Source organism: Pieris napi, chromosome 13 (genome assembly GCF_905475465.1).
Source record: "Pieris napi chromosome 13, ilPieNapi1.2, whole genome shotgun sequence".
NCBI classification, from domain to species: Eukaryota; Metazoa; Arthropoda; class Insecta; order Lepidoptera; family Pieridae; genus Pieris; species Pieris napi.
The window spans coordinates 4,342,201-4,360,534 of NC_062246.1; the positions used below are offsets into that span (position 1 = coordinate 4,342,201).

The window sequence follows — 18,334 nt, forward strand, 5'->3', positions numbered from 1 at the left end:
CACGGTAACACAAAATTATCAGTATGAAGTTTTTAAACCAGCCGGGCGCCGAGAGTGCGCGAGCGAGATGGGAATAAGACAATCTACAAGTAAAAAGAAATAGAATATGCGTGAAGCTAGCAGCTATGCCAAGAATTTTGAATGACCATAATGACCTTTGTAGTACCTTTTAAACAAATAACGTAGTTTTAATTATTTTTTCAAAGAAATTTAGCAATGCTTTTTCACAAAGACCTATTGATACTTAGTTAAAAGATTATGAAACATACCTAGTTATTAAATTGAATAAATAATATAATAAAATAATAAATAATAATTATTATTATTATGAATATTAATTAATAATTGAATAATATACTCAATATTAAATATTATTAAATTATTAACGTTAAATATTTATTATTAATTAATTAATAATTTTAAAAAAATAAAGAAAGCCAAAGAAGTATAACTTCTTACGCGCGTACATAAGTACACGCACCCTTTTTTTGTAAATACTGAGACTGAGTTCTTACTAATAATAATAATAATATACAATTTATTTAAAATTTTAGTTGTTAAATTTTGTATTACGTATGTTATTGTTATATTTCATTACAACCTTTTACTATTACATGAAAGAAAGTATAAAGATAACTAAACGAGTTAAATTTTTTATAAGGTTTCATCTTAAAAATAAAAATCTTCCCATTGCTTAAATGTAGTAGAAACTTATTATACCATCAAACTTATATTAATTAACCTTGTCTTGAAAATAGGACGCATTAAAAATAATAAAATATATTTAGGTCAAGCATACCTAATATTGGTGGCGACGTGTAACTCGTTCATACATATTAAGTTTCTCATGTAAATAAAATACATTTATTTTTTGTAATAAGAAATAAAAGTTCTTTAAACATTAATGTTAAATAAGGCCGTTTCTCTTTAGCGTAGGAGCAAGCGTTTATTGTGCATATAGAAAGATTCTCTATTGGTTCACAGCCATGATTCGAAAGCCCTCGAAATTTAGAGTACAAACACGTGATAGGTGTCTGAATAACATCAGAGAAACAAGCAAATAGATTAGAACCAGACTGCAATCAAGTCTCTAGTAAATAATGCAACTCAAAGCTCACGTTTAGCAACGGAATAATTTATAGTTTGAAACCTGGATCTCAGTTGGTAATATTTACGTGTTACGGTTTTAAGGTTCGATTCCTAGATTCGAAAGACTTCTACGAGAGAGGTTTTTAGAATTCACTCAATCACAGATGAAGAAGAATTTCTTTATGCGTCAAATTTTATTATTTAACTGCGACTTGTATTTAGGATTCCAAGAGTTGTAAATACTTCATCAATATAAAAAGTAATTTTCGGCTATCCTTCTGGCTAGCATATCAGTTTTGCCCTAATGGCTGAGTGTGTGACACTCAACTCTGATCGTGGGTTCGATCCCCGGCTATGCACCGATGGGCTTTCTATGTGCGCATTTAACACTTGCTCGAACGGTGAAGGAAAATATCGTAAGGAAACCGGTATGACTTAGACCCAAAAGTCAACGGAGTGTGTCAGGCACAGCAGGCTGATATACTTGACCATTGACAAAACAAATTATGGCCAGACCAGAGCCAGAGGCCAGACCTTAAAGGGTTGTAGCGCCGCTGACATAGACAGCTACTAACAAAATACACACACAGAGAAACACACAAAATAACAATAATCAAACAAATATAAAAAATAATGAAAGATAACAATTTATTTTTATTTTAAACAAGGTACGTTTTAAGTGTGTAATGCATGTGTGCTGTGGTTGTAATTGGCCCTGGCTCACCATTATGCTGAGGAGCAGACTGTTCCACAGCGCTGGTCATTCTACCAGAGACCAGAGCAGCTAGTTTGCGCCTCAGTCACAGATTTTTCTTATATAGCTAGTTATTTAAGCAATAGGGAAAAAGATTTGTAAATTTGTAACAAACAAACTCAACCTTGGACCGATTTCAAAAATTATTTTAGCGTAAAATGCTACTTTATAATTATTATTTTTTTAAATTAAATGTCAACTGCGAAACTGGACAGGTCTCTGATTAATATCACAAATAACGAATTGTACTTGCATACAAAAATGTCGCGGTGGGTATCGCTATCGCGATTGAATGTTACTGAGTAAGGGCGCAGATCTTTTGTCGTAACTACGTGCCGGTACCATATGTTATGTTAGTAACTATACAATAACTAGGAATTATAACACCCGAGCATTACGAGGGTGCCTACAAAATAATATACATTAAAATGTTCATGACTCCAAAAAATAATACAACAAATTACGTATCATCGTACAATGTAAGTATTTTTTTGTCTAATGGAACGAGTTTAATTACGTCAATCATTAGCATTAATTACTTAATAAAATAAATTCATTACATAAATACAAATAAAAATATTAATGCATTTAAAGTAATTTTGTTTTAAAAATAATTTTGAGTAAGGGCAAAAATATAGTTTATTACATCGCCTTCTATCGACCTTTAATGACTCATTTGCCACATTTCCTCTACAAATATAATGTGTAAAACCCACATACAAATATACAGTATTTAGAACATACCTATAAAGTAATAAAAATAATAGTTAAAAGTGTATAAATAGAAAATTAAAAAATTGGTGGTACCCGTGACAGTGTACTTTAATGCTGACAGCATGTCCTTGTTGTATTGTGATACTTATTCATGGAGCGAGGAAAGCACCAGCTCTGGGGTCACCAGTAGTAACTAACAGGCACGAATCTCTGCTACGTGGATTCTCGGACTATGGTAGACTAAATCTAGTCCAATTTAACCACAAGAAGACACAAGTTTGCGCGTTATCACATATCTTTGTAAATTAGATTGTGAAGTAAAATAGCGTTTGTATGGAAATTCATCAGGAACGTTAAAACGCTTAAGGGATACATACAACAATAGCAACCTTCTAGATGTCACCATCTCAAACATAAATATTCTCCAACGAATATTTCAACCTTCCAAATCTTCCTCGTGGAGTCCTTCCACGCCATCTTAGTCTAGAACATTCGTGTCCACCTGGTCAATTTTTTTGCAACATTTATTCTATGAAAATAGCTAGCTTGAATAGTTTTATATAAAAGAGTTTCTGACTAAAAGTTGCATAGTATTTAAATGAGTTCTAGTATAGCCATGATCTGTGAAGTTGAACTATAATTATTAAGTTACTATTTAGAAATATTACGGTCAAGGCTTGCTACCCATTTAATGTAAATAAATTGTAATAACGCTTAGACCTATGACCAGAAACAGATTTAAAGAATTGTATAGGCTCACAAGACCTACAATTAAACAGTATATTAAGAAACCAAATACGAATTCGTCTTTGGTCCGTACTTGGTTGGTACTGACATTCCGTAAAATTGACCGTTTCTTATTCGTAAATAGAATAAATTAATAATTAAATCATTAATTATTGTATGTTTATAACTAAAATACTGTAACTTTGTAACTTAGTTAAATTATGTTTTAATTATAATGATACTTACCTTTATTTAGTACATATTAATCTCAGAACCAAATTTTACAAGAATCAGCCTAATAGTTAAAGGTATTAAAAACATACTTTTGATACGAAAAATAAACAACTTCTGTGCAATCTCCAAATTAAGACAACTTTTTTACCAATTCGCAAGTTAAGGGCCTAGAGCGGGCAAGAAGAACTGGCAAGACTCTCCGCCACTCTTTTTAATTGCCAACATTTACACTGAAATGTATTTTAAAAATTACTCGCATACCCCTACCTCTTACGTTTGATTAAACATTTCAGGTAGAAGAAATCCTCCAAACGATTGGTTTGTGGCAACACCGGGATACAATGTCGCAGCATCTTTCCGGAGGACAATCTAAAAGGCTGTCAGTCGCCTTGGAGTTGGTCAATAATCCTCCTATTATGTTCCTGGATGAACCAACAACGTATGTACCTAATAATTGTTATTCCAGGAGACAGACACACAATGTTTTGTTAATCAACTATATTATGAAAATACGCAAGCAATCTTATCGAATCTAACTATTTAGTAATAATTACAATATGTAAAAAATACAACTTCCGAATAACCTTCACAACGCTTGCGTTACATTATTGTAGGAAATCTTATGGTGGCTGTACACACTCGGCGAGAGCTTCTCGCCGAGAGTCTCGACCGAGAGGACCGAGAGAAGAGCGCAGCCTGTACACACTCGTTACGTTAATTGTATTTAAAACACCGTTGATAATGGACGTGGCAACCGCTGCTGCTGTTTGTCTTTGTGCAATGAGTTATTATAATTTTCTTCACGTTAACCATTAAAAAAAATACGAAGCCATGGCGAAGAAGAAGATGGTCACTATACACCGCAACAGAAATTGGTAATTAGGATCATAAAGTTTTAATATTATCCAAAATTTAATGATTGAACGAGTGTGTACAGGTCGCTCTCGTTTTACTCGCGAGACCCTTTGACTCGTGCGCAAAAAACCGACAGGCGACCGAGAGAGGCGAGACCAACTGCGAGGAAGCGAGGCGAGACGAGAGCTCTACTGTACACTCTCGCACTCGGCCTGTCTCGGGGTGTCTCGACGAGTGTGTACAGCCACCATTACAGTTTTGCTGCTGCCGAATTAAAATTTCATACAAATATTTGACGCATACCTATGCCTGCCATGAGAGACAATTCCACAAAACGCTGTCATAACATATACTGCATTAATACCTGTTTATATTTATTACCAGTAGCATGTTGGTAAAAGGGACACGCATAAAATATATGAGTCTAATGCATGAAAATATTACTTGTTTACAATGAAATAAATAATACTATGGACGCGATTGGTCAACAACGCGTGCTCCAATATTTATTATTTTAATACTTTAATGTGAATAATGTTTAAGTACAATTTTATATTTCAAATTCAAAATCATTTATTCATTTAGGTAACACAATGTACACGTATGAACGTCAGTAAAGAAATACATATTAAATTCTACATTTTTATTTACTACCAGTTCTCAAATCAAGGGCATAGAACGGACGAGAAGAACTGGCAATAAACTCTCCGCCACTTTTTAATTGCCAAAAGTTTTGTTTTACACAATGTTAAACAACAATGTTAGTAAGGAGCTGCAACCATTACACCAAGTTCCACATGACATCTTAAGCAATTAATTGTCAATAAATAATAAAAAAAAATAGCACTCCGGGAGTGCCGACAGAAGTGAAAACTTCAATATTAACGTTGTGTTTAATTATAAGTATAAAAGTACTATCATTTATGAGGTAGAATACAATGTTTATTTATTGCGCTATCGTACACAAATATGACAATTTAATACATCAATAATTAAACTCAATTGAAGATCTGTCTATCAAGCATTAATATAACATGCGGACAATCTTAATCTTAATGTTAAACATTCTTTTACCACCTAATGTTAATTCATTAAATTCAACCTTTATATAATGTAAATGTAAAATAATTACTCTCCCTTCCCCTCGATCTTACGCTTTTTCGATCAGCATCACGTGACCCTGACGCAAGTTTGAAAGTTTTTACCCATACAAAAAGTGCTCAGCGCCGCTAAAGAAGTTTTCACTTCAAAAACAAAGATTTGTCCTCTATCAGCAGTAGGCATTGGCAGGTAGAATTAATAACTTTCATCACCATACACGAATTCAAGTACGACCAGTCACCACAAGTAGCACCCGTTCACGAGTATGACGCATGGCCAGCCATCGGCCCCCTCGCCATATTTTAGGGAGAGAGACAGCCCGACGCATGGACGCCGCCACAAGCAATGAACTTGTAGTTGTCATTTAATAAAATAATATTTAAATTATAAAATCGAAACAGAAAAGCTCAAAATAATACAACAATATACTCAATTTATTCTATAAGACAAAACATAATTTAAAAGCACAAATTAGCCCCAGAAGTTAAGGTAAGGATTAAATAATCAAAATATCCGCATTTATTAAATTTTATACCGTATAGTTGTAATGAGAAAAGCTAACAAAGCCACTTCCCTTATTACCTACGCAGTACTCTTGCACTTTGTTTGATTAAACTATATTCTTTGCACTTGAATTTAATACATTGGTTTAATCACACGTTGACAGGATGATCTATATTAGTGATGACTTCTGCATTTTCTGCTTATAGAAAGAAGACTGTGCATTACCACATGAGACAATCAATACGCCAGGAATCAAAAGGGCTTAAATTAAAAAACATCCTTTGGATTTACCGTTTAGTATTAATAAGAAATTATAAATACATTTTAAACGCCATTTTCACCTAACAGATACCATATAGAAGCAATATTTTCGTCATTATATTTTATTTCATTTTAAATATCTTAATAAATTCAAGTCAACAACAACCTCATTTAACCCAATAAAAATACTTGTTTTGAATGTCTCAATGTAAACATGTAATAAAATATGATTGTATTAATTAATTAAACAAGAAATTTCGTGTCCCTCGTATGGGACACACTGTATACCCCTCTTCAACTGATTACACAAAATACCGTGTACACAATAATAAGTAATTGGCTTAATCACCGAACTCGTCGTATCGTTTTATTGCACATAAAGCCGGATCGTGTTTGGAAAATTGAAACGTTTTTTGGGGTACTACCTTTCTTTATTTTCAAAGTACTTTGTGACTTTTATTTACACTAGAATGGTCTCATTAGGAACACGTGTATCGATCAAGTAAAATATACTGAAATAAAAAGGAATCTTTCGTACAATGTTATACAAGGACAAACAAAAGTTCAAAAGCTTTGTGTCGATTTTTAGCCAATATATTTGTCTTTTATGTTACGTAGATATAATCTACGAATAATACAGCCTTATGTTGTACGTACAAATGGGTCCTTTAAACGGTATTTCTGAGAAACACTTCAGACAAAATATTTTTAAATCCAAATAAAATAAAAAATCTTTACTACATTTCCCACATGATATTGATGGCATTTGCTACATTTGACTAAAAATTATTTACTGGACTTAATCAGTTTTATTGAAACGTAATGTAAAGTTTAAAATACTACCATTTTTGGAGGGAACGTAGTAACCATGGTTACCAGCACTATCTCTACATATATAGGCCAACTAAGTTTAAACGTATATTCATAAATATATGCGTGAATACCACTACTTTTTACCTTTACTACCGCTTCGCACCGTTGCTCTTCAAATTACTGTTGTTGCAAATAAAAATACCGGTTTTCTATTTTCAGAGGTCTAGACGTCGTGTCTATACGTCAGCTGGTGGTACTATTACGTCTGCTCTCTCGCCAGGGCCGCACTATTATCTGCACAGTACATCAACCTTCAGCGTCTCTCTTCACTCTTTTTGATAGAGTTTATGTATTGTCAAGAGGACTTTGTTGCTACCAGGTAATAATAATAATCCAGTTGTGCTCTAATCCTATATATCTCAATAGGTCTCAGATTTTATCCGATCCTTTGGTAATTTTTAATTCATAGACAAGTAGGTGATCAGCTTCTGTCTGATCTGTCATAATTATATTGTCGTCGATTTATTGCATGTCTATACCATAAACACGTATACATAATTAAATTTAAGTAAGCTTTCTACGCCGGCCAAGACGCGAAACATGTTTCTCCGGGATCAAGCCCGAGTTAGTTATATGCTATGTTCATTACCCACTAAGGCACTAAGTGTCTTTAGTTTTCAAGAATTTAAGTTATTATTTTTTATATTTCTGGGAAAACCCTTTGGCCCAGGAACATATGTAATGGATATAACTATTTTATTTTAATATGCTAGACAAATTAAGACTAATTATAACATTTTATGCCCTCAATTGACAAAGTTTGATTATCTCCGTCATACTAATTAAGGGAACTTTGCACCGCCGGATGCGCCATCAAAAAGTTTTTAACCTGTGTCAAATAATTTGTTAATGAAGCTCAAACTTCGTGATGGGAAGTTTTATGGTGATCCTTTGGGAGGATAAACGCGGTTTTCTTTTTTAATTTATTTTTCGGGGTTAGTAAAAGCGCAAGTTTTTTTTCTGCTTATAATTATATTCGATTATTTTGTTAATATACAAATTGGTTATAAGTCATTGTCTATTCCATCATTTTTGGGCCTTCTAGACTAGTTTAATTAAAAAGAAAAATTTGCACACAGACGTACGACCCCGAACGAATTAATAAACCAATAGGCTTCTGCAATATTATTACTGTTATTAAGATAAATATTATTCAATCAGAAGTGAACTCTTAATTAGATCTAAAACAATAGGGTTTCCGTAAGATTATTTTGAAACGCGATAGAATTAACGATAGAAGAAACGCCTCGGCAACAAAATATTTGTTGACAGCAGTATTTTGTTAGTGTTTGTATGACTTTTCTTGTTAATATTAGCGAATATAATATAAAAAATCTCGTCCTTATTGTTTGATATACCTTATATCCTCTTTCATCACATTGATTGTAGAGGATAATTCTATTTACAAACTACGATCGGCAATTCTGTTTGAATTCTACGCCGGAACTTTAGAGCTTTGACTAGACCTATACACACTCCTTTGATCTCGTCGTGAATTGCCCAGACAACAAAGTAGACTAAGATGTTCTTCAGGCTACAAAATTCACGATTAGCTGTGACTTATGCTGTGGAATATACATTTGTTAATTATAAGAGACAAGAATATTTTATGAGTTTTTATGAAGAAATTAACTACGTATGTATTAAGCTAGCGTTGTAGATTATGGCGTACGCCATCATCTACAACTATTCATGACTTCAATGAATGGAAGTCATGAATCCCGACTATCACTGATGTTAATAACAATAATGTTATGTATAATTTTAAACTAAGTTCATATTAGTGATATATTGATGCATGTATATATTGTATAAACAACGTAACATAATATATTCCTGAACCCATTTAGATTTTAGACAAATTATAAATCTCTATAATATTGTGGATAAAGCTAGAAGCTGTAATTACAAATGACATGCATCTATACTCTTTTTTTAATTAGGTATATATATACCTACCTTCGTTGCCAGATTTAGAACGTCATTCATAAAAATAAATTAGTCTAATGGCACTCTTGTAACTAAAGTAGGTACGTCTATTCTATCAAATTGTGTTTAAGCTGTATTATTTCATTATGACGGTTTAATTAGATAAATCCTTATGAATAAGAGGAGAAGTATTAAGGTTTAAAAGTCGTAATTCTTTTAGTAGGATTGTAATGTTCTAAACAATTTCCTTTTAATGAGCGCATTTCACCCGCCATTGTTCATCAAAGGTCCGAGATATATAACTTAATATGGAAAGCTAGAATCCCAACTTGTACTGAAACTAGTAAGGATGTTAGTAGTTGAAGCTCTCTAGGGAAACTTAGTCATACCAACGAAACATTACAAGGGTTAAACACAGCTTGGAAATGGAATCGACTGCATTTGATATTGCATTTCCGTTGAGCAAGCTGAAACGACTTACTCATAGAGAACTCAAAGACTTGATAGGATTTTATTACGAAGTAAACATGAGTCTATGTTAAAATAAATCACACACTTTAGTCCGCTATTAGCTATATCTGTGCGTCTTTATATACTAATTATATTAGTACGTTTTATGTTAGTAAGTTTTAAAATTAGAACTGTATTATAAAGTACAGATACAAGTACAGGCAGTACAGAAGACTGAATTTCAAAGAAGTTTAAGCGAACTTAATCTCCCATTCATAATGTTGTAATGGGATAGATATACGTATGTATGAATGTTTTTTAATCTGAAACAAGCCTAAAACCAACTAAAGGTTTATGTCAAACTTAAGACAATACCAGGTTTTTTTATAAATCATTTTCTATATTTATAAACTTCAATAGTATATTTTTTGTCCGTTTATTAATCATTTTACCTTTTAACAATATTTATATACTCTCTGCGTATAATTATTGTTTATTTCTGTGTATAATTATTGTAGTTTCTGTGTATAATTATTGTGTATGATTATGTGTTTCATAATCTCGTTTACTTTCAGGGTGCGTCACCACTCCTAGTACCTTTCCTGACTGAGATTGGCCATATTTGCCCTGTAACCCACAATCCTGCCGATTTCGTACTCGAAACTCTTGTCAGCACTACCGAAGCGCCAGCACAAATGTCAGAATTGTGTCAAAACGGAAAGCTCTGCCGAGACCTAGACAAAATGACATCTAGAGGAGGACGGTTAGTTTTGCATATATTTATAAAATTATGTTTGAATTTATTTGTTTAAATGTGTATGTACGTTTTTGGCTATTGTGTACAGTGTAATTGTTTGAATATTGTATAATAAGTAGCTGTAGGAATACCGTTGAGCAAATAAATAAAGCCGAGCAAGAAACAGACAGTTTTAATATGCACTTAACGCACACTTAATGCACACGTAATAGTATGAAAAAAGATTTTTTGCCGATACTGTCTATTTTTTTTTTCTCAACTTTGTTTATTCTCTTGATCACTCCCTTTACACACACACTAGTCACAGCAAGTCCCTATCTACCTTCACCATACATATTCTATGTTTATTTCGCTTCTCTTCGCGCTATTTGATGAACGCCAACTCTTTACCTATTCCTCCAGACTATTAAAGAGTAATCCTGCTTCGCACTAAATGCCATAAACGCAGCAGACCTGCACAATGTAAGCTTTGTTTCAAAATGTAAAACGCCTCGGTAATCTTCTTTTTCAGCAAACCGGTTTTACATTCAGACGATTCAATACAAAGGATTTTTGTGGAGCACGTCGCCAAAGAACAGCTACTCAGAATGGAATTTGCGACGACGTTTTTGAGTCAGTTCTGGATATTGCTAAAACGAATGATGTTACAGACTAGACGCAATTCCGTAAGTATTTTTGTTATTTACAGCTAATATGAGAAAAAGGTTTCTGAATCTTATTGATTATACTGATGAGTAATGTAGGATATATTCAGAAAAATACTTTTAATTTTCGTTGGTGAAGTATTATAAAAATTTTAAAACAAGTTGATTGTTAAGGGGGCTATCCGAAAATTCATTAAAATTATTTGTAAGTAGAATTGCAGTTTTTCATTATGTTTTAAAAATTTACTACGTTTTTTTAAACAATTTCCTAGTAATATAGTATTGTCTTTGATTAACATAACTCATAACATTAAAAGAAAAACGCTTTTTACCGGATTAAAGTTATGTATTATTATAAATATACAAACTGGATTGCGACTGTGGCCTGTCTTACATAGGGCAAACTAAACGCAATATGTCCAGCAGACTCAAAGAACACATTGCAGACATAAGACATAGACGACACACAAAATCAGCAGTCTGTGAACACATACTAGATAGGCCTAATCACTACATACGCTTTGACCAACCGAAAATACTTGCGAAAGAGAAAAGATTCTTCCCAAGATTGGTACGCGAAGCCATTGAAATCAAAAAACACCCCAATTTCAATAGAGAAGACGGCCTAAAATTGTCAAACACCTGGGATCCAATAATATCCAAATTAAAATCTCAAAAAGAAAAACAATCCGCGAAAATAGAGGACACCGTGAGCCATTTTTGCCAAAACCCTCCATCTTTTAGTCGATACCAACTCCGGGGAAATAAATACAGATAATGCAACTTTCTCTGCAGCTGTGATACTTTTTGACATTCAACATCTTTTGTCTTCAGTCACCGTGACCACGCACGCTGTAAAGCACGCGAAACGTCGGATAAATTTAAAATTATGTCAAATAGTTGTAAATTTATAATAATACATAACTTTAATCCGGTAAAAAGCGTTTTTCTTTTAATTTCCTAGTAATTCCTAAAACCTATCATTTGAGTTTCATAAGTGAACAATTCAATTTTTTCATATTAAAAATTATGTTAGATTCTTTATCGGAGATTCATCTGTAAAAGCACTGCATTACGAGCCTAGTCAGCTCTGTATTATTGAGGTATTTGGAGTGTCTATGGACTCTCTACCAACGATTAGAGAAATATAGTACGTTTACCTGTACGAGACGGAATGATAGAGGGAATTAATAAACGCAAGATTTTTATACGCGTATTGTCCTTAATAATATACGATATTCTTCTTCTGATTCACCTCAACGAACTCACTAATAAAATCCCAATTATAATAAGTCACTTAAAAGTCCATAATATTTATTTCAGACGGCTTTATGGATCCAGTTAATTCACCATATTCTGGCAGCTGTGTTACTTGGTGGCATCTTCTATCAGATCGGCAACGATGGCACTACACCTATCGCAAATTTCAAGTTCTGTATCAGCTGCCTTGTGTTCTTCATGTATACTTATGTCATGATACCTGTGCTTCTGTGTAAGTTCACTGATTGCTCACTACCACCAGAAAGTCATTCGACACTTAAATCCGTCACGGGGCAGTTTACTTCATAATCCGAATTTAGCAACTTAAGTACTAAATTCGGATTATGTGATTAGTATGAATATTAGAAAAAAGGTAACAAGAACTAAAAAAAATACAAAGCCGATGAGGTATATGAAGTGTGTATCATAAAACTCATTATAACTAACTCACTAATACTGTGTAAAGTACGTCGCAATACGATTTTTGAGTTCTTTTATACAAATAACGCCCTAACTCTGATTGAAAAAAACTTCATACGGTATGCAACAATGATGTACGAATGGCGCCAAAACTCAAAGCTGGATCACGCATGCGCTAAAGCCCGCTGCCGCAGATAAATATAATTGCCATAGACTAAATAGAGATGGCGTGCTTCGCCAAAATATGTTCTGCTAAGCTTCTACATGTACAAAATAACTTTACTTAGGAAATCATACAAAATTATATTAAACTATAACATGATTTTGATAGAAATAACATGTGTTTGTGGAATAGAGGTGTTTTACATTTATTGGTATTAGGTTTATTTTTTTAAGTACGTATCCTAATAACAATTCAATGCTTAAAATACGTAATAGACTAAATAAAAGTATGTTTTGGAATGTTTATTTATATTTGAAGTTCTCATAAAGCTATAGTTAGTATCATGTAACTAATGTTTTTTACAAATGTTTAAAACAAAAAAATACTTGTATTAGGTATTTTATTTAAATTTATTTTTCAGTTCCTATGGAAATGCGTATGCTTCGACGTGAATACTTCAATCGATGGTATAGTTTAAAGGCGTATTATGCGGCCCTTACCATATCATCTGTACCAGTTATGGTAAGTTAATATAACCTATTTCTAATTCTGAATAAAAGCCACGTTATAATCACTTTCAGAAATCAGAACTAATATGACTTAGGTGTTTGGTACCGACTGCACACAGTACCAACACTGTGTAGTTAACGCTAATGGCCTTTAAGTTGGTAGTTGTGGATTTGATACCGGACAAATTGTTTATATCAAATACTGCGGCAGATTAGAGATCTGTCGTAATATCTGCCAATTATCCTAATTATCCAAGGAAAACTACTGTGTGTCTGTCTTATAATTAAATATTTTAACTTTTCCAGTTGAGCCTAGGCATGCTGTTTCTAACAATAAGCTACGTGATGTCTGGTCAACTTATGGAGTTAGACCGCTTCGTGTTGTTTTCTATAGTGGGTCTTCTAACTGGATTCTGCTCCGAAGGTTTGGGCCTCTTGGTGGGATCAACGTTTAGTGTAACGGTTAGTATTACATCAATTCCAAATTTTTATAATAAAGTGACTGAAATATTAATAAAATATATATAGAGAGAAATAGTAATATATGCATAATATTTTATTTTGATATATGTTTATGTCATACTCCATTAGTATTTTACTTGAAATATATATGAATCAAATTAATGATTAACTCCACAACGTAGTAGATTCAGACTCGGATTTGTCGTGAATAAAATTACAGAGTATATTTCGACATTGTGTTTTCTATTATTCTATTAAAAATATTAAGTATAGCAAGCACTATTTTCTTTTTTTCTCTTCTATTCACTTTTCACGAGTCTTTTGTTTTACAGAACGGTTCCATAGTGGGCCCGGCGACACTAGCGCCACTATTAGCTCTCTGCTGCTACGGCATGGGCTTCGGAAAATTTATTGAACCATTTATGAAGATCCTTATGTCAGTGTCTTACTTACGATACGCACTTTCTGGCCTCTGCTTGGCAATTTACAACAAGCGACCTCTTATGGAATGTGACGACATTTTCTGTGTCTATTCCGATCCGAAGTTATTGTTGCGAGATGTAGGAATTATGAATGACAATTATATAATACAAATTGTCGCTCTCGTAATTTTTACGGCTATACATAGAATCAGCGCATACTTTGCATTACGATACCGCCTTACTTCAGAGTTTACAAGCAAGTTCATGACATACATCAGCAAATTTTTGAAACATAGATAGGTCATAAATTGATTAAGTACTCTTTATCAACCATAGACACGGTTTTGTCTATTTATAGAAGTATAAAGTATTGTAAAGTTGGTAGCTGTCTCACAATAGGCGCTGGTTGTCTATTACCGCTTCTTAATGCTTATTATCGCCCAGTTTCTGAAATGCTTACCAAGGTAAAAATTTACCAAGTTATAAATGTTAAAATCTCCAGTTATCGTTTTATCGCCATGTACAAATTTAGACCATTTACCCAAATTGTACATGACCTGTCCTCTAAAGCTTCTAAAACTTTTAAGATTCATTATATAAGTTAACGATATTTAAATGATTCTCACGGTTTTAAAACCTAAAAACAAATTGACCAGTTTCGATCTCATTAACGTTTCAGTAACTCGAATTGATTTGTTAACAGTTATATCAGTTAAGAACAGCAAACATTGCCAATGTTGCGCTTCTTCCAGAAACTGGGCTTAATTTTTAACTCGGTAGTACCTAAGGTTTTTATTAAGAAGAATGTGTATTTACTTAAGCAAAAATATAATGCGATCTTTAATTTTTTGTAATTACGTAAGTAAAGTAGTACAAAGTATGTTTGCGAAAGTGTGATTTTAATCTGTGATTGTGATTTTTAATTAGGCTACACAAGGGTGTGGTGGTACCCACATAGTTGAAATATTATAGTTTTAAGAAACACCAAATAAAAATTATTAAATTTAGAATTATTTATACTATCAATTAGTTATTCTTTTGTCTCAATTATGTTTTTAAAGGTAAAACAAACTTAAACCAAGTTTAAACATCAGGCACATTTTCTATGATGATTTGAATATGTACAATGATTATTTTTATGATGTTACCAGTAGCCTGATTTCATGATATTTATTATTTATATCTGCTTTTCAGTTTCTCCTGTGATAAAAATTCTTAGAAGGTGGGTATATCATTATAAAATTGTAAATCTATATTGTAATATTATTAACTATTGCGAAATAGGCATAATATATCAATTAATTCCAAGATTATTTAGATAATGATTTCAAATATGTACAATAAGTTTATCCATAGATAACCGTTATTGTAGGTTTTATCAGATATGATTTCTTAATGATTGGAAATAGGATACATTATTGATTAAGATCAATAAAATACATTCAAAAATATGAATAGTTTTTATTTCATTCTAAACAACACAGCTATCTAAATGCTCACTTAAACAAGAATTAAATACAACAGAATAATAGCTGTGAAATTACAACTGACATACAAAGTATGATAATTTATTGCCAATAATATCAACTAAATCTCATTTATCCTTATACCTACACCCTAAAATTACTTGCATACTTCCAAAGCATCATTCTTTTCTTCATCCAACTCCTTACCTGTTGCATCAATCATTTTGCGGGCAAAATCAGAAATAGTCAGGCCTTCAACAATCTTCCACTTGCCATTACTGACTGTAACAGGGAATGAGAACACTACATCCCGTGGTGTACCATACGACCCATCAGACACAACTCCCATACTAACCCAACGATCACCAGTGCCTAAGAACCAATCTCTCATGTGGTCTGATGCTGCTTTAGCAGCTGACAGAGCAGAGGACATTTTTCTAGCTGCAATAACAGCTGCACCTCTCTTCTGTACTGTTGTGACAAAGGTGGACTTCAAGAATTCATCATCATTTAGCGCTACCGGCACTGGCTTTTGAGCACCATTGACTGTGACAACAGCATTTGATGCATCTGGGAACTGTGTGGAGGAGTGGTTACCCCAAATGATGACATTCTTAACATCCTGGACCTTTACCCCCAATTTAGCTGCCAATTGGGCTTGGGCACGGTTCTGGTCAAGGCGCGTCATGGCAGTGAAATTTTCTTTAGGGATTGATGGGGCATATTTAGAACAAATCAAAGCATTAGTGTTGGCTGGATTTCCAACAACAAGTATTTTAACATCCTTACGTGCCACTTTGTCTAAGGCCTGCCCTTGTTCTTTAAAAATGCGAACATTAGCTGATAAGAGATCTTTACGTTCCATACCTTCTTTTCTGGGCATAGCACCTACTAAAAATGCAGCTGCTACATCCTTAAATGCTTCTTCAGGGTTGGCAGTAGGGAGCACTCCAGCAAGTAAGGGCAAAGCACAGTCAGCTAACTCCATGACAACACCCTCAAGAACTCCCATCATTGGAGCAATATCCAGGAGATGAAGATAAACTGGTTGTTCTGGGCCAAAAACAGCTCCAGAAGCAATTTGGTAGAGAAGAGAGTATGCAATCTGCCCAGCAGCACCAGTCACAACAACTTTAATTGGTTCCGCCTGAAAGAAATATATTGCCTGTTAATTTGAGTAAAACTAACTGCCAACATTGTTCAGGAGCATTTTCCATATATCATATATCCATTGATTACCATATAAAACTGAACAAGGAAAAAAATACTTAGAACTTTATATGAAATGGAAGAAAGAATAATTTACCATTTTACATTTGTTTTTGCTTGCTACTACAATAATTTGTTGTTCAGTACTTGTGAGTTTTTGTGAACAGCAACAAGAAGCTAACATTTTCAAATATCTTAAGTTGAAATGTACAAGTGGTTTTCTAACTAAATAATGATAACATTATCAGACTGCAATCGATCAATCAGATTGTTTATTTTACAAAAGAGACTTATGAGATATAAAATTAATAGTCTAAGTCTAACTTTAATTCCATTATTCATTGCTTAATTATTTAGACTGGGTATATAATAAACAGAGGTCATATGAATGTCACTGGAGAATTCCTTCTTATCAAGTATTAAAACTACGTAAACTTACCATGTTAAAGAAAATGCTGCAAAATATTTAAATTACAAAATTACAAATCACGGCGATTTGCCGACAAACCGCTGCAAAAATCCTGTTTTGAAGGTCACCCGTAGTCTTGAAAGATTGTACTGGATTGTTTCCTTCAATCTTTGCCACATGCAAAATTTAAATATCAAAGTATAGTCGATAGTAGTTGTAAATCTACCAATTTTAAAGAACACTCATCTAACATCTTTCACGTGAACTCAAAACATACCTTATTCAAAGCAATTTGGAATTAATGACAATAAACATAAAAACTATATTTGTTTGTAGGATAAACGATTTTTTATCAGATACCGTCAACGTCAATTATTTGACGTATAAACTATAGAGCCTCTTAACGACAAACGTCACAGAGAAATCTGGCGTAAAGTGATCCAAAAGGTTTACTCTATTGTACTCGCATTTCGTGCGGTGAGTGAGATCAGAGATGCCGATCTTTTCCCCTACCCTGTACTATCTATAAAAAAATCCACTCTGGGTGACACCTCCTTCCTCTTCTACCCTGGTTATATACGTTCGAGAGGATATTTGCTCTCGTCGTCTCGCGATGCTCGATGATATTAACTCTTTGGTTGCACGTAGACTGCGACGACCATCTACGATACTACGCTTGTTTATATAGGTCCCATAGCGGTAATACCGAAATGAAATGGTTGGTAGAGCACATTCAATCAGCTGCAGACTTTCTGCTCCAAAATGTTCCCACCGCTGAAATTGCAGATTGGCGATTAGCGACAGAAGAACATTTCCCGACTTTTCCCTGGCTATAACCTGAAACAAATGATGCCCTCCATCACAAGAATCCCAGATGTCGACGGTCATAAACCTTCACTGTTGGACCTATTGCTGACCTCTGGACAGCTACCAGGTGACTACGATCCGATCGATCCGCCTTCGGATCATTGCCTAGTTCGGAGCACTGTGCAAATGCCATGGGGCCGATATGTTTTTCGCCGGATGATTCTGTCACTCATGTTGTTCTGCAGGGCATGGATTTTTTTATTCCTTTCTCTGCAGTGCAGTGGCAAGTCCCAACACTCGAACGCTCCTTTAAAAC

The 18,334-nt window shown here is 33.6% G+C and overlaps 2 protein-coding genes across 3 annotated transcripts in view; one reads left to right on the top strand and one right to left on the bottom strand.

Annotated features, from left to right (window-relative positions):
* LOC125055017 (ATP-binding cassette sub-family G member 1-like) overlaps window positions 1-14,940 on the top strand; it is a 42,423-nt gene extending 27,483 nt beyond the window's left edge. Inside the window, exons 4-11 of the mRNA XM_047657209.1 lie at window positions 3,811-3,956; window positions 7,271-7,430; window positions 10,066-10,253; window positions 10,759-10,912; window positions 12,215-12,383; window positions 13,156-13,256; window positions 13,550-13,705; window positions 14,038-14,940. Coding sequence (XP_047513165.1) covers window positions 3,811-3,956; window positions 7,271-7,430; window positions 10,066-10,253; window positions 10,759-10,912; window positions 12,215-12,383; window positions 13,156-13,256; window positions 13,550-13,705; window positions 14,038-14,427 — 1,464 coding nt within the window. The 3' untranslated portion in view covers window positions 14,428-14,940. The remainder of the gene's footprint in view (window positions 1-3,810; window positions 3,957-7,270; window positions 7,431-10,065; window positions 10,254-10,758; window positions 10,913-12,214; window positions 12,384-13,155; window positions 13,257-13,549; window positions 13,706-14,037) is intronic.
* Window positions 14,941-15,572: 632 nt separating this feature from the next.
* LOC125055018 (malate dehydrogenase, cytoplasmic) lies at window positions 15,573-17,433 on the bottom strand. Of its 2 annotated transcripts, none has more exons than XM_047657212.1 (2): window positions 17,242-17,433; window positions 15,573-16,740 (listed from the first exon to the last, which is right to left on the bottom strand). In XM_047657212.1, the coding sequence occupies exons 1-2, from the start codon at window positions 17,242-17,244 to the stop codon at window positions 15,751-15,753; spliced, it is 993 nt and encodes a 330-aa protein (XP_047513168.1). In that variant the 5' UTR covers window positions 17,245-17,433; the 3' UTR covers window positions 15,573-15,750. The 2 variants fall into 2 exon arrangements, with proteins under 2 accessions (XP_047513168.1, XP_047513166.1); XM_047657210.1 differs by lacking the exon at window positions 17,242-17,433 and adding an exon at window positions 16,900-17,001.
* Between the last annotated feature and the right edge of the window lie 901 nt (window positions 17,434-18,334).

What these genes read in the sequence shown, in the direction of transcription:
- LOC125055018 (XM_047657210.1), bottom strand. Translation starts at nt 16,986, where the DNA reads ATGTTAGCTTCTTGTTGCTGTTCACAAAAACTCACAAGTACTGAACAA. An exon ending in GCAAAAACAAATGTAAAATG is followed by an intron (nt 16,741 to 16,899) that starts GTAAATTATTCT and finishes TATTTCTTTCAG; the next exon opens with GCGGAACCAATTAAAGTTGT.